This window comes from Poecilia reticulata, linkage group LG1 (assembly GCF_000633615.1).
Source record: "Poecilia reticulata strain Guanapo linkage group LG1, Guppy_female_1.0+MT, whole genome shotgun sequence".
NCBI lineage: Eukaryota > Metazoa > Chordata > Actinopteri > Cyprinodontiformes > Poeciliidae > Poecilia > Poecilia reticulata.
Genome location: NC_024331.1, coordinates 11,710,214 through 11,730,332, shown reverse-complemented (window position 1 = coordinate 11,730,332; position 20,119 = coordinate 11,710,214). Strand labels below are relative to the sequence as shown.

Sequence of the window (20,119 nt, the reverse complement as noted above, 5' to 3'; positions counted from 1 at the left end):
CAATATCCCCAGCCCGGTGTCCAGCAGTATCAACAACCTGTTGATCAACAATATCCCCAGCCCGGTGTCCAGCAGTATCAGCAACCTTATGACCAGCAATATCTCCAGCCTGTCGTTCAGCAGTATCAGCAATATCCCCAGCCTGTTGTTCAGCAGTATCAACAACCGGTTAATCAGCCAGATGGCCAGCCTGGTAAGAGATCAGAGGTCATCTTTGGTATTATTTATTCTGCATTTCAATATAATTTCACCCCTTTTCCTTCAAACTTTGTATCTTTTCCTATATAAGCTGAAATCTTGACCAGTCTATGCTTCATTCAGTTAACTCCATGTTCAATGTTTTTATACTTCTAGCTCAACAAACAGTTGTACAGCAAAATCAGGCCACTCAACCTGGTGAGTTACTTTCTCAGTTTGTGTCTTTTCATTGACAATGAGTCTAAAGTCTAAGAATGTATAGTAGAACACACAAGTTAGTGGTGAGTTTTTAACAAAGTGTTATTGACAGCTGTGGTGGTGGTGCAAGTGAAACCAACTGAGGCTCCTGGAAACATGTTGTGTCCACACTGTAAGACCACCGTTGTGACCACAACCGAATACAAATTGGGCATGCTCACTTGGATCATTGTTGGATCACTGTTTTTTATTGGGTGAGTAAAAAGTTGAAGTATTGAAGTATTCTTTGCTAACTGACCGGTTTAGCAGTGTTGCCGCCCTTGCAGCCGCAGGAGGACAGTGTTAACTCAAAATACAAATAAAGTCAGTGTCAGGAGTTGAAATTAGCACCCGCCACTGGCCAAATGAGGGGAAAGCATTAAGTGTAAATTGGAGCAACGCGGCGGCCACTGTGGCGGGTTGACATTTTGAACAGAAAAAAAAAAAGCTGCATTCAGTTTGAACTTCTGTCCAGAGGAGGACTGACCGTCTGAAATACAGTCTGATGCACATACTGTCCATATCTGGCGGCCCTACGCTGTCATAATAATAATTAAAAAAAACTATATTCAATACAGTTTTTATCGACCGCGACAGCACATTGGTTGATTTTATTGACGGACATTGGGCTTATCCAATGAAATCCCTCACTCCTCCTTGGCCCGCCCCTCCCCTCCGAAGTTATAAAAAGTGAGCGGATACGAGACGGAGCGGGTCAGCAAAACTACGACAACAAAAGCTAAAAGGCACATAAAACTATTAAGAAAAATGTGACAAACTAACCGATAAGTTTACCACACAAACTTCACCCGCTGGAGCAGAATAGGTAGCGGAGAAGGAGGGGAAATTAGCGATTCAGGGGACTCATTATCGTCGGAGGAGTATGATGAGAGCGACGTGACCAGGGTCAGATCGAGGAAGAGTTCAGGTCAGCTGCTACCTGGTAAGAAGGAGTGAAAACGGGCGCGGAGCTATAGGGAGCTGGGGCAAACTTATTGTCAGTAAATCAGATTTCATAGAGTTAAGAATGAATCTTTATATAATTTGCGTGTACCGGTGAGGTTAGTAAGTGAAAAAATGTTCTGACCATGTTCGGACCATTATGCGATTGCTTTTTTCACCACATGAGAATGTAGAGTACAGATAAAGACTGAACAATTTCAAAACAGTTAACTTTTTATGAGTCGGGTGGTCTTACTATTATCGTTCTGTCTTTTTTTTTATTATATTCCTTGTCCAGGTGTTGGCCTTGCTGTTTGATCCCGTTCTTCGTGGGCGCTTGCAAGGATGTGCAGCATTCCTGCCCGCAGTGCAACAACGTTCTGCACGTCTACCGTCGCATGTGACCCGCAGTGAACCACAGTTACTGAAAGTTTTTGCTGAACCTCCTTTAAAAGTGGACTGTAAAATAAACATGTTTATTAGGTTTCCCTGAAATCTTTTAACAAACTATTGATATTTTACTCTTTATGGTGTCTCATTGTTAACAGATTATTTTTTTCAACATTTTTAACTTAAGATTGGAAGAAAGTTTTCCCCTCATTGTGTCCTAAAGAAAAGCTTGGCTCATCCAAGTTGGTTTTAATGACTTTGACATATAAAGGATATACAAATATTTTTTAAACATTACTTAATGTTTTAAAGTAATGTAAAAAATATTTAAAACACATCTTGATGAAGGTCAACATAATTCTACATTTTTACTAACCCCTTAAATATTTTAAAAATCATTCTGTAATCGTTCAGCATTAGAGTATATCTTGTTCTGCTACCATTTCCTTAACAATTATTACTCTAATTATTACTCAGTGATTAACTTGGATACTAACCATTGACGTACGAATGTGGTTCTGGTTGCAAAAGTAGATTTCTCTTACTTTAAATGGTGCAACATTTGATTATTGTTGTAATGAATCATGAATCAGAACATAATATCTACAAAAATATCCTTCAAAATATCTGAAATGTTTCATTTGTCTGTTCATTGAAGTTTTCTTGCACTGTACAAAGTTCTTTCATTGAGAGTTGCTTGTATTTGGTACATTGTTGGGCCTATTTTTACAACAACAAAAAAAATGCTACATTCTTTTATCTAACATTTTACAATATGGCTGACTGTCACCATCAAGTGGCCAGATGCAAGTATTACACCCATTCTTTTTGTGTTTAGAACACGTGGGTCCTCTGAAAATGAATATATTGAAAAGAACACTAAATAAAAGGAAGGTTAGTGATCACAAAACATGGGAAGTTGTATTATCAATCACATTGATCAGGACCGACAAAACAGAGTTAGAAGATGTTAAAAGAGAAAAAAGAAACTGCTAGTTAGAAGTCTGACTTTGCAATAATATGTAGGGTTTTACTTTGGGCTTGAACCATGCTGAATTTTCAAAGGCACACTTTCAGTTCTGTTTTCTAACTCATTTCTATCCTAATTGGCCTAATCCTTAAATCATTTGTATGACGCCTGATTAAGTGCATAAGTCTTTAAATAAATTGTCTTTTATTGATTTTTGTCTCCTTGTCCTGTTTTTTTTAATTTTTTTAATTGCATCCAACATGTTGTAACAAGGTTAAAATGTGTCTGATTATTTTGCCACTCTAAAAAATGTGTTCAAGATTGCTTCTCACCATACAAATTACCAAGAAAAACCAAAAGGTAAACTAAGAGTCTACACTTCTCTTTACAAATCTGCACTTGGCCGCAGGATGTTTGTTGAAGTTATTTTTAAAGAAGCTACACCTACTTCTGCATGCCTGTTATGTTGCACCACCTTTTACCTCAACAGAGTGTTTCATCGTCACTATTGCTCGGCGTCAGATAAATAGGACGCTCTGGTTGTTGTGACTCCTCTTGACCATCTTTCAAGACATTCAGCAAATCCATCCAAAGGTGAGAAAACCTAGAAAATACAGATTAAGAGAAGACACTAAAAATACACCAATAGTGCTATGAATTGCTCACTTTATCCCAGGTTCTAACAATAAGTTAAAAAAAATTTCAGTTGTATCTGGAAAACTTATCTATTAATATTTATTACAACATACAGATTAAAGGTAACTTTTTTAATTAACCTTTAAACAGCTATTGAGCATAAAGTCTCATGTCTAAAGGTTTTTATTTGCTTGATGTTACATTCTTAGCTTATCGTGCTTTCATAAGCTGTAAGCAGGAAAACATAATGAACATAAATAAAGCTTTAAAAACACCATTCTACGTGGAACAAGGTGAATTGAGCTACCGACACAAATTACCTTCTCAATAACATGCACCTGTATATAAAATTTATCATGCATGCCTTAACAAAAAGTTAAAATAGGCGCATGTTTCCTACAGGTAAAGTGCTAGAACACGTGTGTTAATTATTGTGAGAAATGCATATGGAGCAAATTATGAAGGACAAAAACCATTTCAGTGTGAAGAAGATTCAGCAGCAGTCTGAAAACAGATCGCAGTGCATGAGCTTTTCATAAAACAGGTGGTGGACAGGTTAAACGAGGTCTGCGATCTCAGGCTGCTTGGGATGTTTTGACTTGTTTTCCTTTTCATTATGTGTAACCGCTTGCGTCTTTTGCATTCACTTTATAATAAAAATGACACATTACATGCAAGTTTTTTCAACATCTCCAGCCCTATGGGGTGTTATTTGTAAAATTACACATTGAAAAAAATAACAGCAATATTTTAAGTTATTTAGTCTAATAAAATAAATTGGGGTCCTTTTTTTTTTTCAAAGACATATTTTCACTATGTTATGTTTCCAAATGTCACAGTTCCAACATTTATAAATATTTAGTTCACAAACCAAACATTCAGCTGCAAACTAAATAGTTTTGCTCACAGCTAAGTATTTAGCTAATATGCATATTCTCTTGTTTTGTTAAGTGGAAGTGAACTACCAAAATAAAAGCTGGGTCTTCCAAACTTGTATATTGCTTCAGTGCCAATACAGTCACAGCTGCTGTTTACGGTAAATGTTTGCATTGCCTTTGAAACGGCTCTTCCAATGTTTCTAGATATAATCTGGCATAGAGTTTGGAACTGTGACATTTTACAATTTCATAAATAACATGGTGAAAATATAATTTTGGAAAAACATGAAAAATGAACATACTTTACAAGGAAGAATGTTGTAGAATTTCAATGTCCAGAAGTGCAAACCTGATTAAGAGCTATCCACACAGAGACTCACTTCCCCAGGTGGTAGAAAATACCAGACATAAGATCAAGAGGGGCTTTCAAATACAAGCTGATAAATTGGTCATATTTAACCAACTGAACATGGCGATTAGTAATTAAAAGCAGAGGACAACCACTGTAATCAATGCCGCTATTATGCCCAACTCTGGAAACATCAAAAAGAAAACAAGAGAGTACAGAAATACCAAGTGCATCAAAGTAAAATTAATTCAATATATGTTTATCTGCCGAATATTTAAAATTATGCACTTTCCTTCCATCTTAAAATTAAACGCTACCCAACATTGATTTGTTTAATACAATCTTGAAAGGCAAACCAGTTCAAGCGGTGTGAATAGTTTTGAGAGGCAATGCCCAACACAACTAAATCAATATTTATTAAAATGTTTGACAGGCTCTGATCCAGCTGAAGGGTGATGGGGACTGACTGGATTCTACTGATTGTGACAAGATTTACATGTGCAAAGCAGACTGTTCCCTTTTTTGTTGACGTCATCAAAATGAACAGAAATAGCTGTGCTGACAAAGAACAATGGTTAAAATGACTCAGCTAACAAGCATCCTGCTGGGGCCCATCGATGAGTCAGCATTTCACCTGTTGAACTGGTTAAGCTGAGTGGAAAGCACCTGTTTCATTCCCAGAGAATCCAAAAATTACATTCTGGCTGCCCACTGTGACAAAGTTAGGAAGAGGTGTTGTTTGTCAACAATCAACAGCAATAGTCCTGCCATAATTTGTGTATGGGATTGGGACTTGGAGTCTCCTTGAGCCTTGATGTGAGTTTTCCTCAACAGGGGATTTCTTATTGCCACGCTCCCATAAAGCTTCGACTGGAACCAACCCCAGGGAATGTATGCAGAGTCTCTTCCATCTTGACTGCTGAAGTTTTTAACTTCTTCAGCTTAGTCAAAGGAGTCCCGGTGGCCTCTTTCAGTAGTCTCCTTCTTATAGTGTCAGCTTGTGAAGATGGCCTGATCTGAGAATATTTACACATGTACCATATTCCTTCTGTTTGTTGATGAGGAATTTAAAGGGGTATTACATACTTTCTCTATGAGAGGCAGAGAGAGGAGCTACACAAGGGCCTTTCAAGGTTTTTATCCTTCAAAAAGTTTACAACCAGGTCTTTTTTCTACTTATTTGTGCTGCCTTATGTCAGACCTCATTCCACTACATTTTACTGTTCTACCACATAAAATCACTAGATGATTTATTAAAATTTGTCATTGCATTGTAGGTGACTCAAAAAAGCACCTTGAAAGTATAAATACATTAAAATGACACAGCAAATAATTTTACCTGCCCAGTTTAGAAAAGTATGCCAAGGCCTATTTTTGTCAGATGATACTCTTACAGAATGTACCCTTATGCCAAGTTACGTACACAGTGAGTTTTGTTTTGGAAAGAAGTCAAGCATTTCTTTTAAACGCCCCAACCTGATTGACAACTTTTCATGCATTCCTCCATGCTGCACTCAAGCCCTCTTTTTATCTTTAGCCTTTGACAAGCTTGTTGTCACAGTTTACTTCTGCTTCTTCAATGAAAGGCATCAGAAGAACCGCTGGACGTATTTGATATTTTACGCTTTGCTATCATATTTTTTTCTTTTTACTTTTTTGACAGATAAAATGGAAAAAGGTAACGGACCTCCTCCAGATACTGAAGGTACTTCAGAAATTCCAGATATCCCAGCGCCACCATATCCTGGCCCGCCTTTGGACCCCAGTGTGCTCACCAGTCAGCCTAATCCTGTTGATCATCCTGCTGCTCAATACGACAACCAGCCGGTGTCCAAATCTGTTCATCAGGAACATTCCCAGGGTGTTGATCAGGAGCAACCTCATTCTTCTACTCAGTATGTTGATCAGCAAAGTGCACAGCCAGTCCCTCAGCAATACCCCCAACCTGGAGTTCAGGAATACCCCCAACCTGGAGTTCAGCAATACCCTCTACCCGGAGTTCAGGAATACCCCCAACCTGGAGTTCAGCAATACCCCCTACCCGGAGTTCAGCAATACCCCCAACCTGGAGGTCAGCAATATCCCCAACCTGGAGGTCAGCAATACCTCCAACCTGGAGCTCAGCAATACCTCCAACCTGGAGCTCAGCAGTATCAGCAACCTGGTAAGAGATCAGACACCATATCAGTGTCATTGAATCTGCATGATCATAAGGGAAAACTAAGTTATTGTGTATCTTCATATATGTAAGTGCTGTACTGTGTTGATCAGTTTAAATTTCATTCAGTTAACTCCAAGTTCAATGTTTTTATGTGTCTAGCTCAGCAACCAGTTGTGCAGTATATTGCCACAACACAACAAAATCAGATTCTTCAGTCAGGTGAGTCTATATCGTTTGTCAGGTTTGTTTTTCATTACTGAAAACTAGATTAAAGTTTAAAATATGTGTGCCAGTGTTTCAGAGATGGTGATGGGGCTTAACAATATATTACTGGATTGGACAGTGTCTGTTGGTTGTGACGTGCGCCTGCAGACTACATTACTTTGCATTGAGTCATATGAACCAAATCTTACTGTTATGATGTGGGATTATCATGAATCCGTCACAAAATGGTCATATTGTCCTTATTTCCTATCTGATTTCTATCAAATATGGCTTAAGTTGCCAATGTTGTGATTTGTTAAAATATGTTTTTTGTTAGAATCTGGGGCTGTTTGAGTTTGGTTTGGGATTTTGTCATTTTTTGTGCTCCTTAGTTTTGCCTTTTAGTTCTGCCTTGCTTCCATTTCCAGATCAGTTCCTGCTTAGTGATTCTATTTTATTATGTTTCATTGGTCTAGTCATTCTTTAGTGTTATGGTTATTTCCACGTCAATATGCACTCTCCCTCGTCGCCTGTGGCACTTTCTCTCTCCCTCTCCTCAGTCTGCCTCCTCCTCTCTCCCCTCACACCTGCAATCTGTTAGCTCATCAGCCCAGGTCTTTTGTTCAGCATTCAACCTCCCAAGTATTTAAGCACCTTATTCTCAGTCACTCCTTGCCAGATTCTCCTGTCTTCTCCGGTTATTTTTCTCATCTGTTCCCTGTTGTCGTTTTCCCCCCAGATTGTTATAGTTGAGTTCCTTTTTGCCCTTTTAGATTTTTCTGTAAGTTGGTTAATCTTTTCACAAAAAATATCATCACCACTCAACGTTCCACGCCTGCTGCATTTGGATCTGCTCAACAATTTACACCTTGACAAAATAATTCGGCCACAAGGACACAGCAGATTTGCTTTTTTAAAAAGAATTTGAAAACTTAAAACTGTGGCTAAATCCTGCTCTGCTCGTCGATGTTTTCCTGTGGCTACAAACCGCATCTTGTGGTAGCGTTGACAATAGCAAAACACTGCCCCCACTTTTTGAGATATTTTGCGTTATATTGTTTGCAGCATGTCATCTTCCCGACCATCGGTGTTACCGTCTCAATGTATAGCAATGGCGCATGTGGATCCAATGGTAGTCACAAGATGTCCAATCTGTATCGACTGTGTGTTTTAACAAAGTGTGCTTGACAGGTAACCAGGTGTTGTTGGTGCAACACATGCCCACTGACGTTGCTGGAAGTATGCTTTGTCCGCATTGCAAGAACACTGTTGTGACCTCAATTGAATACAAAGTGGGCATGCTAACCTGGATCATATTTGGAGTGCTGTTGTTATTGTGAGTATAAACTACCACATAGAAATACACAGAATGTCGGGTGGTGGGTTCTTTACAAACTAATGATGGTCCAAGAAAATGAATGATTCTGGGCCTGTTTGAGCTGTCATTAAACATAAAAGTTGTAAAACTTGACATAAACTTGGATAAAATGTGGATAATAGCAATTTGCTAATTAATAGACTTTAAAACATTGAGCATCATCACCTTTAAAAACATTTTTTTTTTTGCCACAAAGTGAAGTTACTTCAGTCTATTCTGCTTTAGGTTCCTGCTAATTGATTCCTCCCACAGTTCATGTATTTCATTTTATCATTGATTACCCCCAGATGTAAAGAACTTCCAAGAACAAACTGAATGGCACATTGTAGAAAATATTAAAAACTGAAAGGTTTCCTGTAATTTTTTTCCAACCATCCATTATCACAACTGGCATAACAGGGGTACACCCTGGACAGGTCGTTTATTTTTATATTCCTGTAAATTATGCAGACTGTGTTTAAGATTCGTTTGAAGTCTAGTCCTTAGGTTATCAAGATTGCAAGAACAACTGATTGGGTGTGGTTGTTGGTTAGTAAATGCGTTTCCGTTCTCAACAAAAAGCTACAGCGTCAAACGACGTCACCAGAGAATTCAGGAGTGACAGATTGAGAAAAATCCCCGTGTGATTCTACTGCCCCCAAGAGGCACTTGTATGCCATTGCAGATAAACACGGATTTGCAGAGAATTCTGAACAAATGTAGGCGCTTAAGTATAAAGCCTTAATTTAGAAAATAAAATTAATAACTCTTCAAGCTCAAGTATGAATTTCACTTTTATTAAATATTTGGTACACAACTCATGGTGAACCAAATATTTAATGACCAAAATATTCTGTATCTTTTTTATCCTATGCTTCACATCAGCTGCTGGCCGTGCAGTTGTATCCCCTTCTGCGTGAATTCTTGCAAGGATGTGCAGCATTCCTGCCCACAGTGTAACAACGTCCTGCACCTCTACAAACGGAGGTGAAATCCATCAGTACCGGATCCGTATGCTGGACAGCCATTAAAATGGACTGTAAATACACTTAAGTTTTGCTGATGTCTTTTATCAAGCTGTTAAAACGTGACATGAACATGTACTGCTTTACTCAGAATTATGTTTCATTGCTAAAGGGTTATTTTTATAACTGGATATGATCATTTAACTCAAGACCAGGAGAAATTGTGTTTTTTCTGACAATAAAGGCTGCAGTCAGAAACTTAGAAAAATGTTATTTGACACTTTAAAGACTCTCACTATCTTGTGACAGTTTAATATACCATTGGGCATTGTCACCTCCAGAAATACACCAATCAGAGCCAGAAGGAGGGTTGTGGCACTGTCAATCATGCTTGTGTATGGGATGCATGTTATAAGCCTTGCTAACAAGGGAGAAACAACTTAGATTTACAGGAAAACTAATTATCTGTCAACATCTTTGGCTTTGCTAACTAGCCTGAGCATTGATGGCAGGCTCTGCTGACCGGGAGAAGCTGTAGTGTAGCAGAGAGTAAGAGGGAGGCTGTGAGCAGTGCGAACAGAGGCGTGATTGACAGCACCAACACCCTCCTTTTAGCTCTGATTGGTTGTTTCTGACAGATAGTGTATTTCTGCATGACAGTGGGACCACAGGAAAGAGGCTATACTCTATCATAACATAGTGACACTTTTAGGAAATTTGTAAAAAAAAAAACTAACAAAAAAAACATCTTCTTAATGAAAGTTACATTACATACAGCAGATTGTCTCTAATAGACTGCTTTTGTTGAGATATTCATGTTTTATTGAAACACTGAAGAAAGGTTTTTTTATTTACCTTTGCATATACAAACAAATAATTTTATAATTGTACAATTGGAGCATTAGTCAATGTGTTAAACATATCAAAAGATATTTAAAACCTAATATCTTGAAAAGATTTGCATGAATGTATGTTTTTAATAAAAATGCAATATGCTCAAATCTTTTAAAAATGATTCAGTTAGTTTATATCGTATGATTCTGTGAACATTTACTTGTGATTATTACTCTAGACCATGTGTGTAAATAGTAAATAATCATGATTAAATCGTATTCGAATTTTCAAGAAGATGTAGTTTAGAATTTTTTTTTTAGACCAAATATACTCATTTAAATTTATAATGTGATTTATAATGTTTTATGCTTTGATTTGGGTGAGGATGTGGTTTTGTTTTCAAAAGTAGATTTCTTTGACTGTAAATAGCACATTTCACAATTGTTCAAAAACTTAAATGAATCTCATTCCATGTGAAATTAAACAAAATTCTAAAATATTTTGAAAAATCTGAAAAAAAATGTTGTATTTGTGCTCATTCGTGAAGGCTTCCTTGCACAGTACAAAGTTTTATTTAACAAGATGGAGAGTTGCACTGTAAAACTACAGCCCCCAAACCTTCCACGAGTAAATACAACCCTTCTTCATGGAAACTGGCCTCTGTCTGAACCACCTTCCCTTTTGAACCATCTTGTTCTTGTGAACTCAATATCACGTCTCTTTCCCATCTCATGAGTTTTAGGTATTGTCAGACCCTACTTGTAAGAGTTAAAACGTTATTAAAATTGACAGATAGCTTTTGGGTTTCTGGCTCAACAGAACAGCGCAAAAATGTCTCACACACCCAATCCCTTCATGGACGGCACCTTGTCATGCCATTCCCTGTGTCCTTCTTTATCCCTGCATGTAGAGGGTTGGAGATTACTCCTCTCTTAACAGACTTAATTGAATCATGTCTTCCAGGGCGTTATGCAACGCTCTCTACTGGGATGGTCACATGGCCAAAGGCTCACCTGTGTTTAGAGCGACCATCTGCTCTTTCTCAATCGAGATGCCCGTTTTCTGCAGCGTGCCTCCCGTCTTCATCTCCATTTCAGAGCAGTTCTTAATAACATGGCAATTCATCATTCATCAGCAAAAAATCCCCCACAGTTCAGAAGGGACTGAGAAGCAGAAGATGTGGGAGCGCGAAGGCGGGAAATAACGCCAAGATGAAATAACACCAAGATGTGCAAAACAAAGTGATTAATGCCGGACAGGCTGTGAACTGCCATGCTTATGTACTGAGCTTATTTCCTCTTTTCTTCCTGGAGAGACAGGTGCAACAGCTAATCACGCTGCCCTGTGTGTGTGTGTGGGCGAGCAGAGGTAAGCTGGGACTGCATCTCTCTCTCTTGCTCTGTTGACACCTCCGCAGATTCAGCGTGAAGCTGGGAGAGAGAGAGAGAAAGCAACTCAGACATGCAGACTGCACGAACAGAAAGATGAGGACAGAGGGAGTGAGAGAGAAAGGAGCGAAAGAGGCTGAAGATATATTTGACCGTGTGGGTGTGTGAAGTCTCGAGGCATGCATCATAATTGTGGCTTCTTCTTCCTCTTCTTCTCCTCGGAGCAGCTGGACAAGTCACTACATCAGCAAGACGCTGGAGGTCTTTCAAAGTGTGCTGTCGTACTTTTAAGCAGTCAGAGCTGAAAGAAAAGGCAGCAACAAAATGGAAACCGCTTTGTTTCTGCTGCCTCCAGGACTTCACTAAGTGAGAATCTGAAAACACTCAAGAGAGACTAAAGTCATGTCAAATAATGATGTGCGGGAAATGATGATATATCTGCGCTGTGAGTAACCCAGAATTCAAGTCAAGAATTTGTCTGAGGTGAGTTTTACTTCTTTGTATGAAATGTGGTCATTTTCATTTTATGCAACAATTTACATTTGAAACCATAAGAAATCACTGATTTACAGTTTGTTTGTTTTTTTTGCTTTTTTGGTACAAGCTTTCTGTATCAAGGTAACAGTTAATTTAAAGGTGCATGTTAATGCTTTGGCTGGGGAATGCATTATATTCATTAAATCAATCCAAGTGTGAATAATTATTGTGTATGTGTGTGTGTGCAGAGTGTTGTGTTGTTCTGTGCTTTTAGGTACTGAACTCGACTCCTGAAAAGCCCAGTGTGCAATGTAACCAGCCCACGCTGTTTCCCATTTCCATGGAAACTATTGCCCAGTACTAAAACCTGTGCTATTCTGTGCAGCGAGTGTGTGTGTGTGTGTGCGTGTATGTGTTTGAACAGCATCACACAAGAGGCTTGTGGAATAAAAGCAGAAATGGCTATTTTCACCATTTTTCTCAGAATGAAGATGCGAGAGCAGCTGATGTGCTCGTGTAACGCCACGTGACGTAGACCTGAATGGATGGAATGACTTGTTGCTTATCTAACTCTAACTGTGTCTCTCTTTGCCCTGTTTTCCTTGTTTGTCACCAAGATGGCCGTCAGCCCTTTTGTCATCTGCCTCCTGACTTTGATCAGTTGCAGCTCGTCTCAACCCACTCCCCCACCTCCCCGAGGATGCAGCGTGGGCGTGGAAGCCCCCTACAGAGTGCTGTGTGACCTAGAGGCGGTCTGGGGCGTTGTCCTTGAGGCCGTGGCCTGCAGCGGCGGCCTCACCTCTTTGGTTCTTGCKGTGTTGCTCATCGTCAAGCTGCGCGGGGTTTCCGACCCGGCCAGGCGCTCCGGCCTGGGCCCTCTGCTCCTGCTCCTGGGGACTCTCCTCGGGATCTTCACCATCTCTCTGGCTTTCTTGGTGGGGAAGACCCAGGTGCTCTGCGTGGTGCGCAGGGCCTTTTGGGGACCCCTCTTTGCCCTCTGCTTCTCCTGCTTACTAGTGCAAGGTGTGAGACTCAGGCGGCTGGTGGCTGGGAAGTCGAGCCCCACTGGGAGCACGCTGGCAGCGCTGGGACTGGCGTTGGCTTTGGTTCAGGGGATAATCTCTGCTGAATGGGTTCTGTTGACTGTYGTGAGAGAGGGTCACCCAGCATGCGAGTATCCTCCCTTAGACTTTGCTCTGATGTGCAGCTACACTCTGGGCCTGCTCCTCATAGCCATGGGTCTCTCCCTCGGAGTGGTGCTCTGCGGAGGAGAGTTCGGAGAAGACGGCGGAGAGGGCAGAGAAGAAGACAGAGAAGGAGAGACAGAGAAGCGACGATGGAAGTGCAATGCCGTCTGGGTCTTCCTGTCCAGTTTGGCGTCCGCATTGCTTTGGGTGGCCTGGCTGGGGTTTTATCTTTACGGCAACCAGGCGTTGAGAGGGAGAGGGAGCAGGGAAAGAGGAGGAAACAAGGATGCAAAAGTGTTGGATGAGCCTGCGCTGGCTGTGGCCTTGGTGATCCAGGGCTGGATCCTGCTGCTGTTCCACGCCATCCCAGAGTCCCACCTGTGTCTCCAAAATCCAACGCAATCCGACACGCAAGATTTCTTCGACACCGGCCGCGCGTCGCCGGCTCCTCATTTCGGAGACGATCACCCYGCACATTCTCACCAGTCCTTTCAAGAAAACCAGGCCTTCTCAATGGAGGAGCACAGTGCAAGTAAGCCCGACGTGTGCTTGTGGTTCTGTTTGTTGTGTCAGTGGCCRATGGTCATGCTCCCCAGGGAATTTCCAGCGCGTTTTAGACGTTTACCTACTGTCACTTGTGTAATTGAATGAGTGAATCATGAACAGATTTCTACAGAGCTCGGTGGAAGTAACGGAATYATTCAGACAATTAATGCATTTAATTAATAAAAAAAAAACATCTGAAAGAAGTTTTACAGCAAACTGTGAAACCACTGATTCTAGGCAATCTAAARAAAAGTGAAAGCAGTGAAAACTGTCACCCAGTGCAGTTTCTCTATAAAATAGCAAGAGTAAGTCATTTTGAAAAGGTTTGACATTTTCAGACAATTATGTGATCAAACCTGCAGCATAGGTAGATTTGACATTTGGATGGGGTCAACAGTTTTCCTTGCGGAATGTGAAAACCATACATTAGAAGCTAAGTGGATAAAATTAACTATATCCAGTTCAACACCTCTAACAATTATTRGTCCAAAGTGCCTAAAAATAGACCTCACACAACAAGTGCAAGCCAACACAACGGACTWCTAAAAATAACACTCAGGGAGGAAGATGTTAACACCAASTAGCATTTCCAACAGCGCGGTTAATACATGGAGCAGCARTTTAATCTACCAGCTGTTAATGGAGAATATCRAATTAAGTAGGAAAWCAACATATGTCTTTACTTATTKTCAAGTTTGTGTTCAAAAAGCACAGCAGCAATCTTCATYAAACTGTATTAATGTATTAATCAACCTAAAACATACCCCTGAAAAAATGTCTTCCTATTTTCATTTAACCGTTWCTATCATAAATTCAAAGAAGCAGGGAGATTCTTGTGTATTTGTCACATTTGCATGTATTTAACATCAATTCTGCYTGATTACATTTCAATTCTGGATTTAAAAAATAAGAAAAAACGGCAGGAGCCTACTGTAGTCAAACATTTATTTTTATTAGTAATCACTCCAAGTTTTAAATGCTAATCATTAAYGTAATTAAAAACACAAAGATAAAGATGCTATCACAAACTGCTTTATAAACTATATCTAATTGTTTTATGAGTAAGAAATTCGTTGATTTAATTCAGGTGTCTTAGATCACAAAAGTTAAATCACCTGAAGGCTGAAGTTTCACATCTGAGGTGGAAAAAGGTTCATGCGTGTGAAACGTCAGCTCTGGCGCCTCTTGCTCAATACAATAATAAACAGGCTGTTTCGTAAAAGTATATTTGTGAAGTCGATATAACTTATCTAATTTCATAAAGTTTAGATCATAGGTGTGCCTTGTTTTGATCTTAAATTCAAGAAAATCAATAAAGCTGGCAGCCAATGAAAAGAAGAGACTCCTSCTACGTTTAAACGTAGAAAGTCATTATGAATCATAAGCCATCAGTAATGCAATAATCTTACTGKTGTGCCACCTAGTGGACAGAAAATGCTATTTTTATGTGTCAGTTCAACAATTGGGTAAAATCTTGAAARGCAACACTTCAGCAAGTTCACAACTCTTCCAGGTGAAAAGCRTGACCAAAGCCACAATGTTGTTTGAAGTTTCACATTTGGCAGAGATTTATTGTTCTTTAATCTAGTTTCCAAACCAAATGATGTAAAGTATAGTTTCACTAATGACAAATAATGGAACTATACCTATGAAGCCACCTTCAGACATTTATTAAAAATCAATTGGGAGTCTCTGAAGGAGCTTACTTTGGATCAGCTTGGATTGGATTGTGAAATTGACATCACCATCAGGCCCTATGTTGTTCTGGGGTTTGATTTATTGATTCTAGTTTTATTATTATTATTCTGTGCTCCTTAGCCTCTTTCTTTAATTACATCAGCCTGGTTTCTGTTTTATGGCATATTGCTCCAGCATTCAGTCTCGCAGTATTTAAACACATCTCCTGCTCTGATTCCTCCCATTATGTCCCGTTGCTTCCCTGTTCATCTTGCTGTTTTTTTGTGTGTTTGTTCCTGACTTCTCAGTTTTTTGTTCTACCCTGGCTCCCTGTGTTCTCCGTAGTGGGATTTTTGTTTTTGTCCCTAGGTCCTGTGTTTTATGTTCTACCCTGGCTGCCTATAAGTTTTTTATCATCATTTTTTTCATTAATATTCATCACTTCAAACTACTCACTGTCTTTGCCTTACTGCATTTGGGTCCACCATCAACGCACATCATGACAATCACTGATTTTACTGCAAATCTGAACATCTACAAGCAAAGTTAGAAATTGATGTGAAAGCCTCCTTCATATAATCTTACATTTATTGTAAATGTGTGAATACAGGGAACGTGAGATAAATAAATGGATTGTCTTCCAATCTGGTACATTTACATGATTTAGACGGCATTCAAGTTTTAAATAAGGGTGCAAAAAAAACCAGCACATTTCAATCTGAGTCACATCAAAGTTTGAATATCTCCTTTGTTGTGGCTTTGTGTAAATCAAACCGCMCGTCTTGTGTAACCGCTTATTTTGCGAGGGTCATTGGGGAAGGGGKTATGGCTGGGGCTGCAAGGATAAGTACCTGCTGCACAAAACAAAAAAACCCAATTACATCTCATGAAATGTCTGAATATCCACCAGCCTTCACAAGATGGAAATCTGTGAGTCATTCCTCTTCAACTAATCGCTACATTTTTCTGAACCCCGCTGCACATATCAGGAGTTGATTTTTGATAAGAAATAATGTAGGCTGTGAAAAAATGTTGACATGCAGGGAGCTGCTGGTATACGGTGTTTACGGTCCGGTCGATATTAACGAATCAGAGTTAATTACAGGAGCGAGGTACAACCAAGTGCCTGATGGTGTTAAAAGGTGATGCAGCACATTTTAAAACAAAGAAATGTTTTGCTGTCAGTAGAATCCTTTCTTTTTATGTTGTTCCAAAGTTTGAAATCTCCTTTACATAGCTTAAATAAGATATGTAAAACTRGAGTTTTACTTCCTTTCATTATTGATTAAGCTTCTTTAAATAAAGAAAAGCACAGTTTAGATCTGTACAAATTGTACATAATTTCCGTTTCCATCTTTGTGAAAACAGATCCCAAACTCAAGCCAGGTATGTTTTATGGTGCTGCTCCAACTCCGCTGAAAAACGCTTTTCTTTTGTTACAGTAATGACATAAAATATCAACGTTGCCTTGGAGACCGCTGTGTCTGTAGGCTTTGCCAGTGAGCAGCCGTTCCAGACAGAGAGAGAATTGATATCGCAGAAAAACATACAAGACTTTAGAGAGGCTCCAAATTACCCGCTGCAAAACGGATTCAGCAGCAACCATCTGTTTGTTTCCTCTCCGCCGTCTCTTCTCTCCTCTGCAGCATTTCGGTTCTGCTGAATTTCTGATGAAGCCATTCTCACGCACAGTTATTCTTAACGGGGCGCAGTGAGTCAGAAACAGGGGCTGAAATAATGGCCGATTAGGCTGCATGCCATCCAGCAGGCAGTCGTTTTAAAAGGTGATATTGTGCTTTCTTTCTGATGTGCTTAAATGTGAAATGTCTGGAAAGTTCATTTGGATGACACAGCTCAGATTCACGCGGCTGCTCTGAAAAACAAATGCACACAAACCCAGGTCATTAAGGCAAAGTGAATCTTTGTGTTCACGTGATTCATCATTTTGACCAGTTTTACAATAAAATTAGCAAAGACTAATATGTTACTTTTTCTTTTTCGTTTGTTTTTCGTTATAATCTTTTATTGGAAAAAGCCTACACTAGTCTCTATAGCTATGCTAATGGGTWTCTAGTTAAATGATGCGGTAACACTTGATTTGAAGGGGTGTGYATAAGGCTAACATGACAGTTGTCATGAAGTGTCATTCAGTAAATAATGACACTTTTAATGCAAAGTTGCTCTAAAGGTTGCATTAAAAGTCCATTAAAAATGCCAACTTTGCATGATTTTGTAAAATATAATAATTTAATGCAAAGTTGCCATTTTTAATGGACTTTTAATGCAACTTTTAGAGCAACTTTGCATTAATAGTGTCGTTATTTACCGAACGACGCTTCATGACAACTGTCATAAACATTCTWAAAGACTTCTTCATGTTCATGACAGGWGTTATGTMATGTTTATGACAGTGTCATGTCAGTCTTATGCACACCCCTTCAAATAAAGTGTTACCAATGATGCTTGTTTTGGTTAGTCATCCCTGTTGGTATTGCCAGTTTATGTTAAAAACAATTATTAAATAGAGGATTTGTTTACATGATTAATTGACTATAAAGGCCTGTTTTCCAGAGGAGTTGAATTGTCTGATTTTATATTTTAGGCCAGAATCTGTCTGCAGCTTATGCACATAAACCTCAGTGAATTAAACCTTTTTCAGGTTAAACATACATTTGAAAATCGAGATACTTTATTAATGTTTTACAGTCACTTTACTATAATCAAGGATTCCTTTTATAAGAATGGCGCATCCTACCGTTTGTGTAATTTGTGAGATTTCAAAAGTAGTAGGCAGAAGCAACAGTTTGCCACCGTCAGCGTGTGAATGTGTGCGGGAATGTAGTGTGAAGCGCTTTGGGGCTCTCTGGACTTATACAAGTACACACCATTTACCATTTAACTCTAGACGCCTAAAATGTTATAATTATATCTTCAAGGAGGGGAAGATTTATTCGGAAGGAAGGACAGAATCGTTCAGTGATGCACTTCATGCTGATCTTGGTTTTCCTAAATTAGCWAATTTGATCGCTCATGATGAGGCTCATGTAGATGTGGGTAGTAATGATCTACATTTACTTGAGTARCTTCTTAGAGAAAAAAAATAGTTTTATAGTATTCCCACTGCAATGTACTTTTTACTTTAACTTGAATAAGATTATTATGCTACTTTTACTTGAGTAGAATTTCTGTCAACTCTGCACACTKTGAGTAACTTCACCAAATGAAGAAAAACATGTCTTAACCAAAAGTGCAGACACACATCTATAGTTTATAGTCAAATGAAGCCTCATCTTTGTACTCAAGCTTCATTTTTCTAAAGTTATTTTCTATCTGCTGAGTCTTTTGTGCCATTTGGAGGTCAACAGTCTTTCAGATTTTGTCACTGAATGTATTGTACCCTGTTCAAACATCTATTAGCATCAAATACTGTGAATACTGGTTTCATAAGTTTTATGTAGAAAAARACTTAATTTGGAAAATCAGTGACTGYTACCTGAGCATTTTACTCCATTTGTTCACCCATTTAAAACCAAGTGTGTTCACAAAGAGTCAAGCCTTACGGGTGTGTTTGAGGGGAGTTTAAAAACATAACATGAAGACTCTGCCACACTGGTAATTTATTTTATTTTTTTGGCATGTTTTGCATTGACTGCTCTTGCAGCTGTCCGAAGTGGAACGTACCACGGCAGCCATGGCAGCATGCGCCCAGGCATCGCCTTCAGAGGCCATGTCTACCAACCCACTGAGATGGCTTTGGTCATGAACGGCGGTACGGTGAGTATCGACAGGCACAAACACTCTACATCCCTTTAAATCTGTAAATATGTCCCTAAATATTCCCGTATCTCTTTCAGATGCCCACAGCTCCCATTAACTACACTGGAAGGCGCTTATGGTAACACAAKACAGGATTACAGTCAAGCCACTTTTGTGATGCCGAAGAGCTTCCCGTTACCTAAGAAGAAGAAGAAGTGTTTTAATGTGTTTGTGTTTCTGCACACACGTTTTAATATTATATTTAAAAGACGACTACAAATAGTATTTCAGACTAACGTTTTAGCTTATTTTACAGATCGATTTGACGGCACGACATTAAGACGAGGATGGAGCGTAGTGGCCATATTTACACAGAGGAATAATAYAGAAATATGAGGAAAAARATTTATCTGAACGAGAATTACTGAACATGTTGAATCTGAACATGTGAAAGAAAGTCAACCTTAATGTCGTGAAGTAAAAATACYATCCAAGCACCTCGGCACCAGTGCCATGGCAACTGGTTTCTGTTAATAAGTGACGCTTAGTTTGATAAACTGCACTTTCGTCAAACTCAGCCTTTTAGGACTTTAATGTAAATGACAAGCAGATGCCTACAAAGCTTGCTTAACCTCCGTGTTGTGTTTCAGGGTTTTTCTCTTAGTGACCTTCTGACTCGCTGGGACACTTTGGCACATTTTTTTTTTTTAAAAACGTTGGATTATCAGGTGCTGTTAAGGGGTAAAGAAATGTCCCAAATCAGTAGTTATACTTTAAGTGTTATGCTTTAAGGAAGCGTATAATAAAAGCCATTTGATAACTGCAATACCTAGCCTGCACAGTCAGTCATCAGTACAGAGATCATGGTGGAGTTGTGAGATTAAAGATTGTTTGAGTTGCATGTGAAAGCACAATCTGGGGGAACAGTATTTTATCTAAATGTTTTTTGATGTTTTTTTAAAGTATT

General features: G+C 39.2%; 3 protein-coding genes across 5 annotated transcripts in view; all 3 read left to right on the top strand.

Moving 5' to 3' along the window:
* The window catches only part of LOC108165650 (cell death-inducing p53-target protein 1 homolog), an 8,029-nt gene extending 5,081 nt beyond the window's left edge, over positions 1-2,948 (top strand). The window contains exons 3-6 of the mRNA XM_017301728.1: positions 124-193; positions 355-396; positions 509-650; positions 1,676-2,948. Of these exons, the coding sequence (XP_017157217.1) occupies positions 124-193; positions 355-396; positions 509-650; positions 1,676-1,781 (360 nt within the window). The 3' untranslated portion in view covers positions 1,782-2,948. The remainder of the gene's footprint in view (positions 1-123; positions 194-354; positions 397-508; positions 651-1,675) is intronic.
* Positions 2,949-3,235: 287 nt separating this feature from the next.
* On the top strand, positions 3,236-10,006 carry LOC103465719 (cell death-inducing p53-target protein 1 homolog). Of its 2 annotated transcripts, XM_008410828.2 has the most exons (5): positions 3,236-3,331; positions 6,264-6,764; positions 6,921-6,980; positions 8,157-8,301; positions 9,208-10,006. In XM_008410828.2, exons 2-5 carry the CDS (start codon positions 6,269-6,271, stop codon positions 9,311-9,313), a joined length of 807 nt encoding a protein of 268 aa, XP_008409050.1. In that variant the 5' UTR covers positions 3,236-3,331; positions 6,264-6,268; the 3' UTR covers positions 9,314-10,006. The 2 variants fall into 2 exon arrangements, with proteins under 2 accessions (XP_008409050.1, XP_008409041.1); XM_008410819.2 differs by lacking the exon at positions 3,236-3,331 and having other exon boundaries at positions 5,697-6,764.
* A 1,463-nt stretch (positions 10,007-11,469) lies between these two features.
* Positions 11,470-19,841, top strand: gprc5bb (G protein-coupled receptor, class C, group 5, member Bb). Of its 2 annotated transcripts, XM_008410849.2 has the most exons (5): positions 11,470-11,992; positions 12,114-12,127; positions 12,604-13,705; positions 19,058-19,170; positions 19,251-19,841. In XM_008410849.2, exons 3-5 carry the CDS (start codon positions 12,604-12,606, stop codon positions 19,293-19,295), a joined length of 1,260 nt encoding a protein of 419 aa, XP_008409071.1. In that variant the 5' UTR covers positions 11,470-11,992; positions 12,114-12,127; the 3' UTR covers positions 19,296-19,841. The 2 variants fall into 2 exon arrangements, with proteins under 2 accessions (XP_008409071.1, XP_008409062.1); XM_008410840.2 differs by lacking the exon at positions 12,114-12,127 and having other exon boundaries at positions 11,474-11,992.
* The last annotated feature ends 278 nt before the right edge of the window (positions 19,842-20,119 follow it).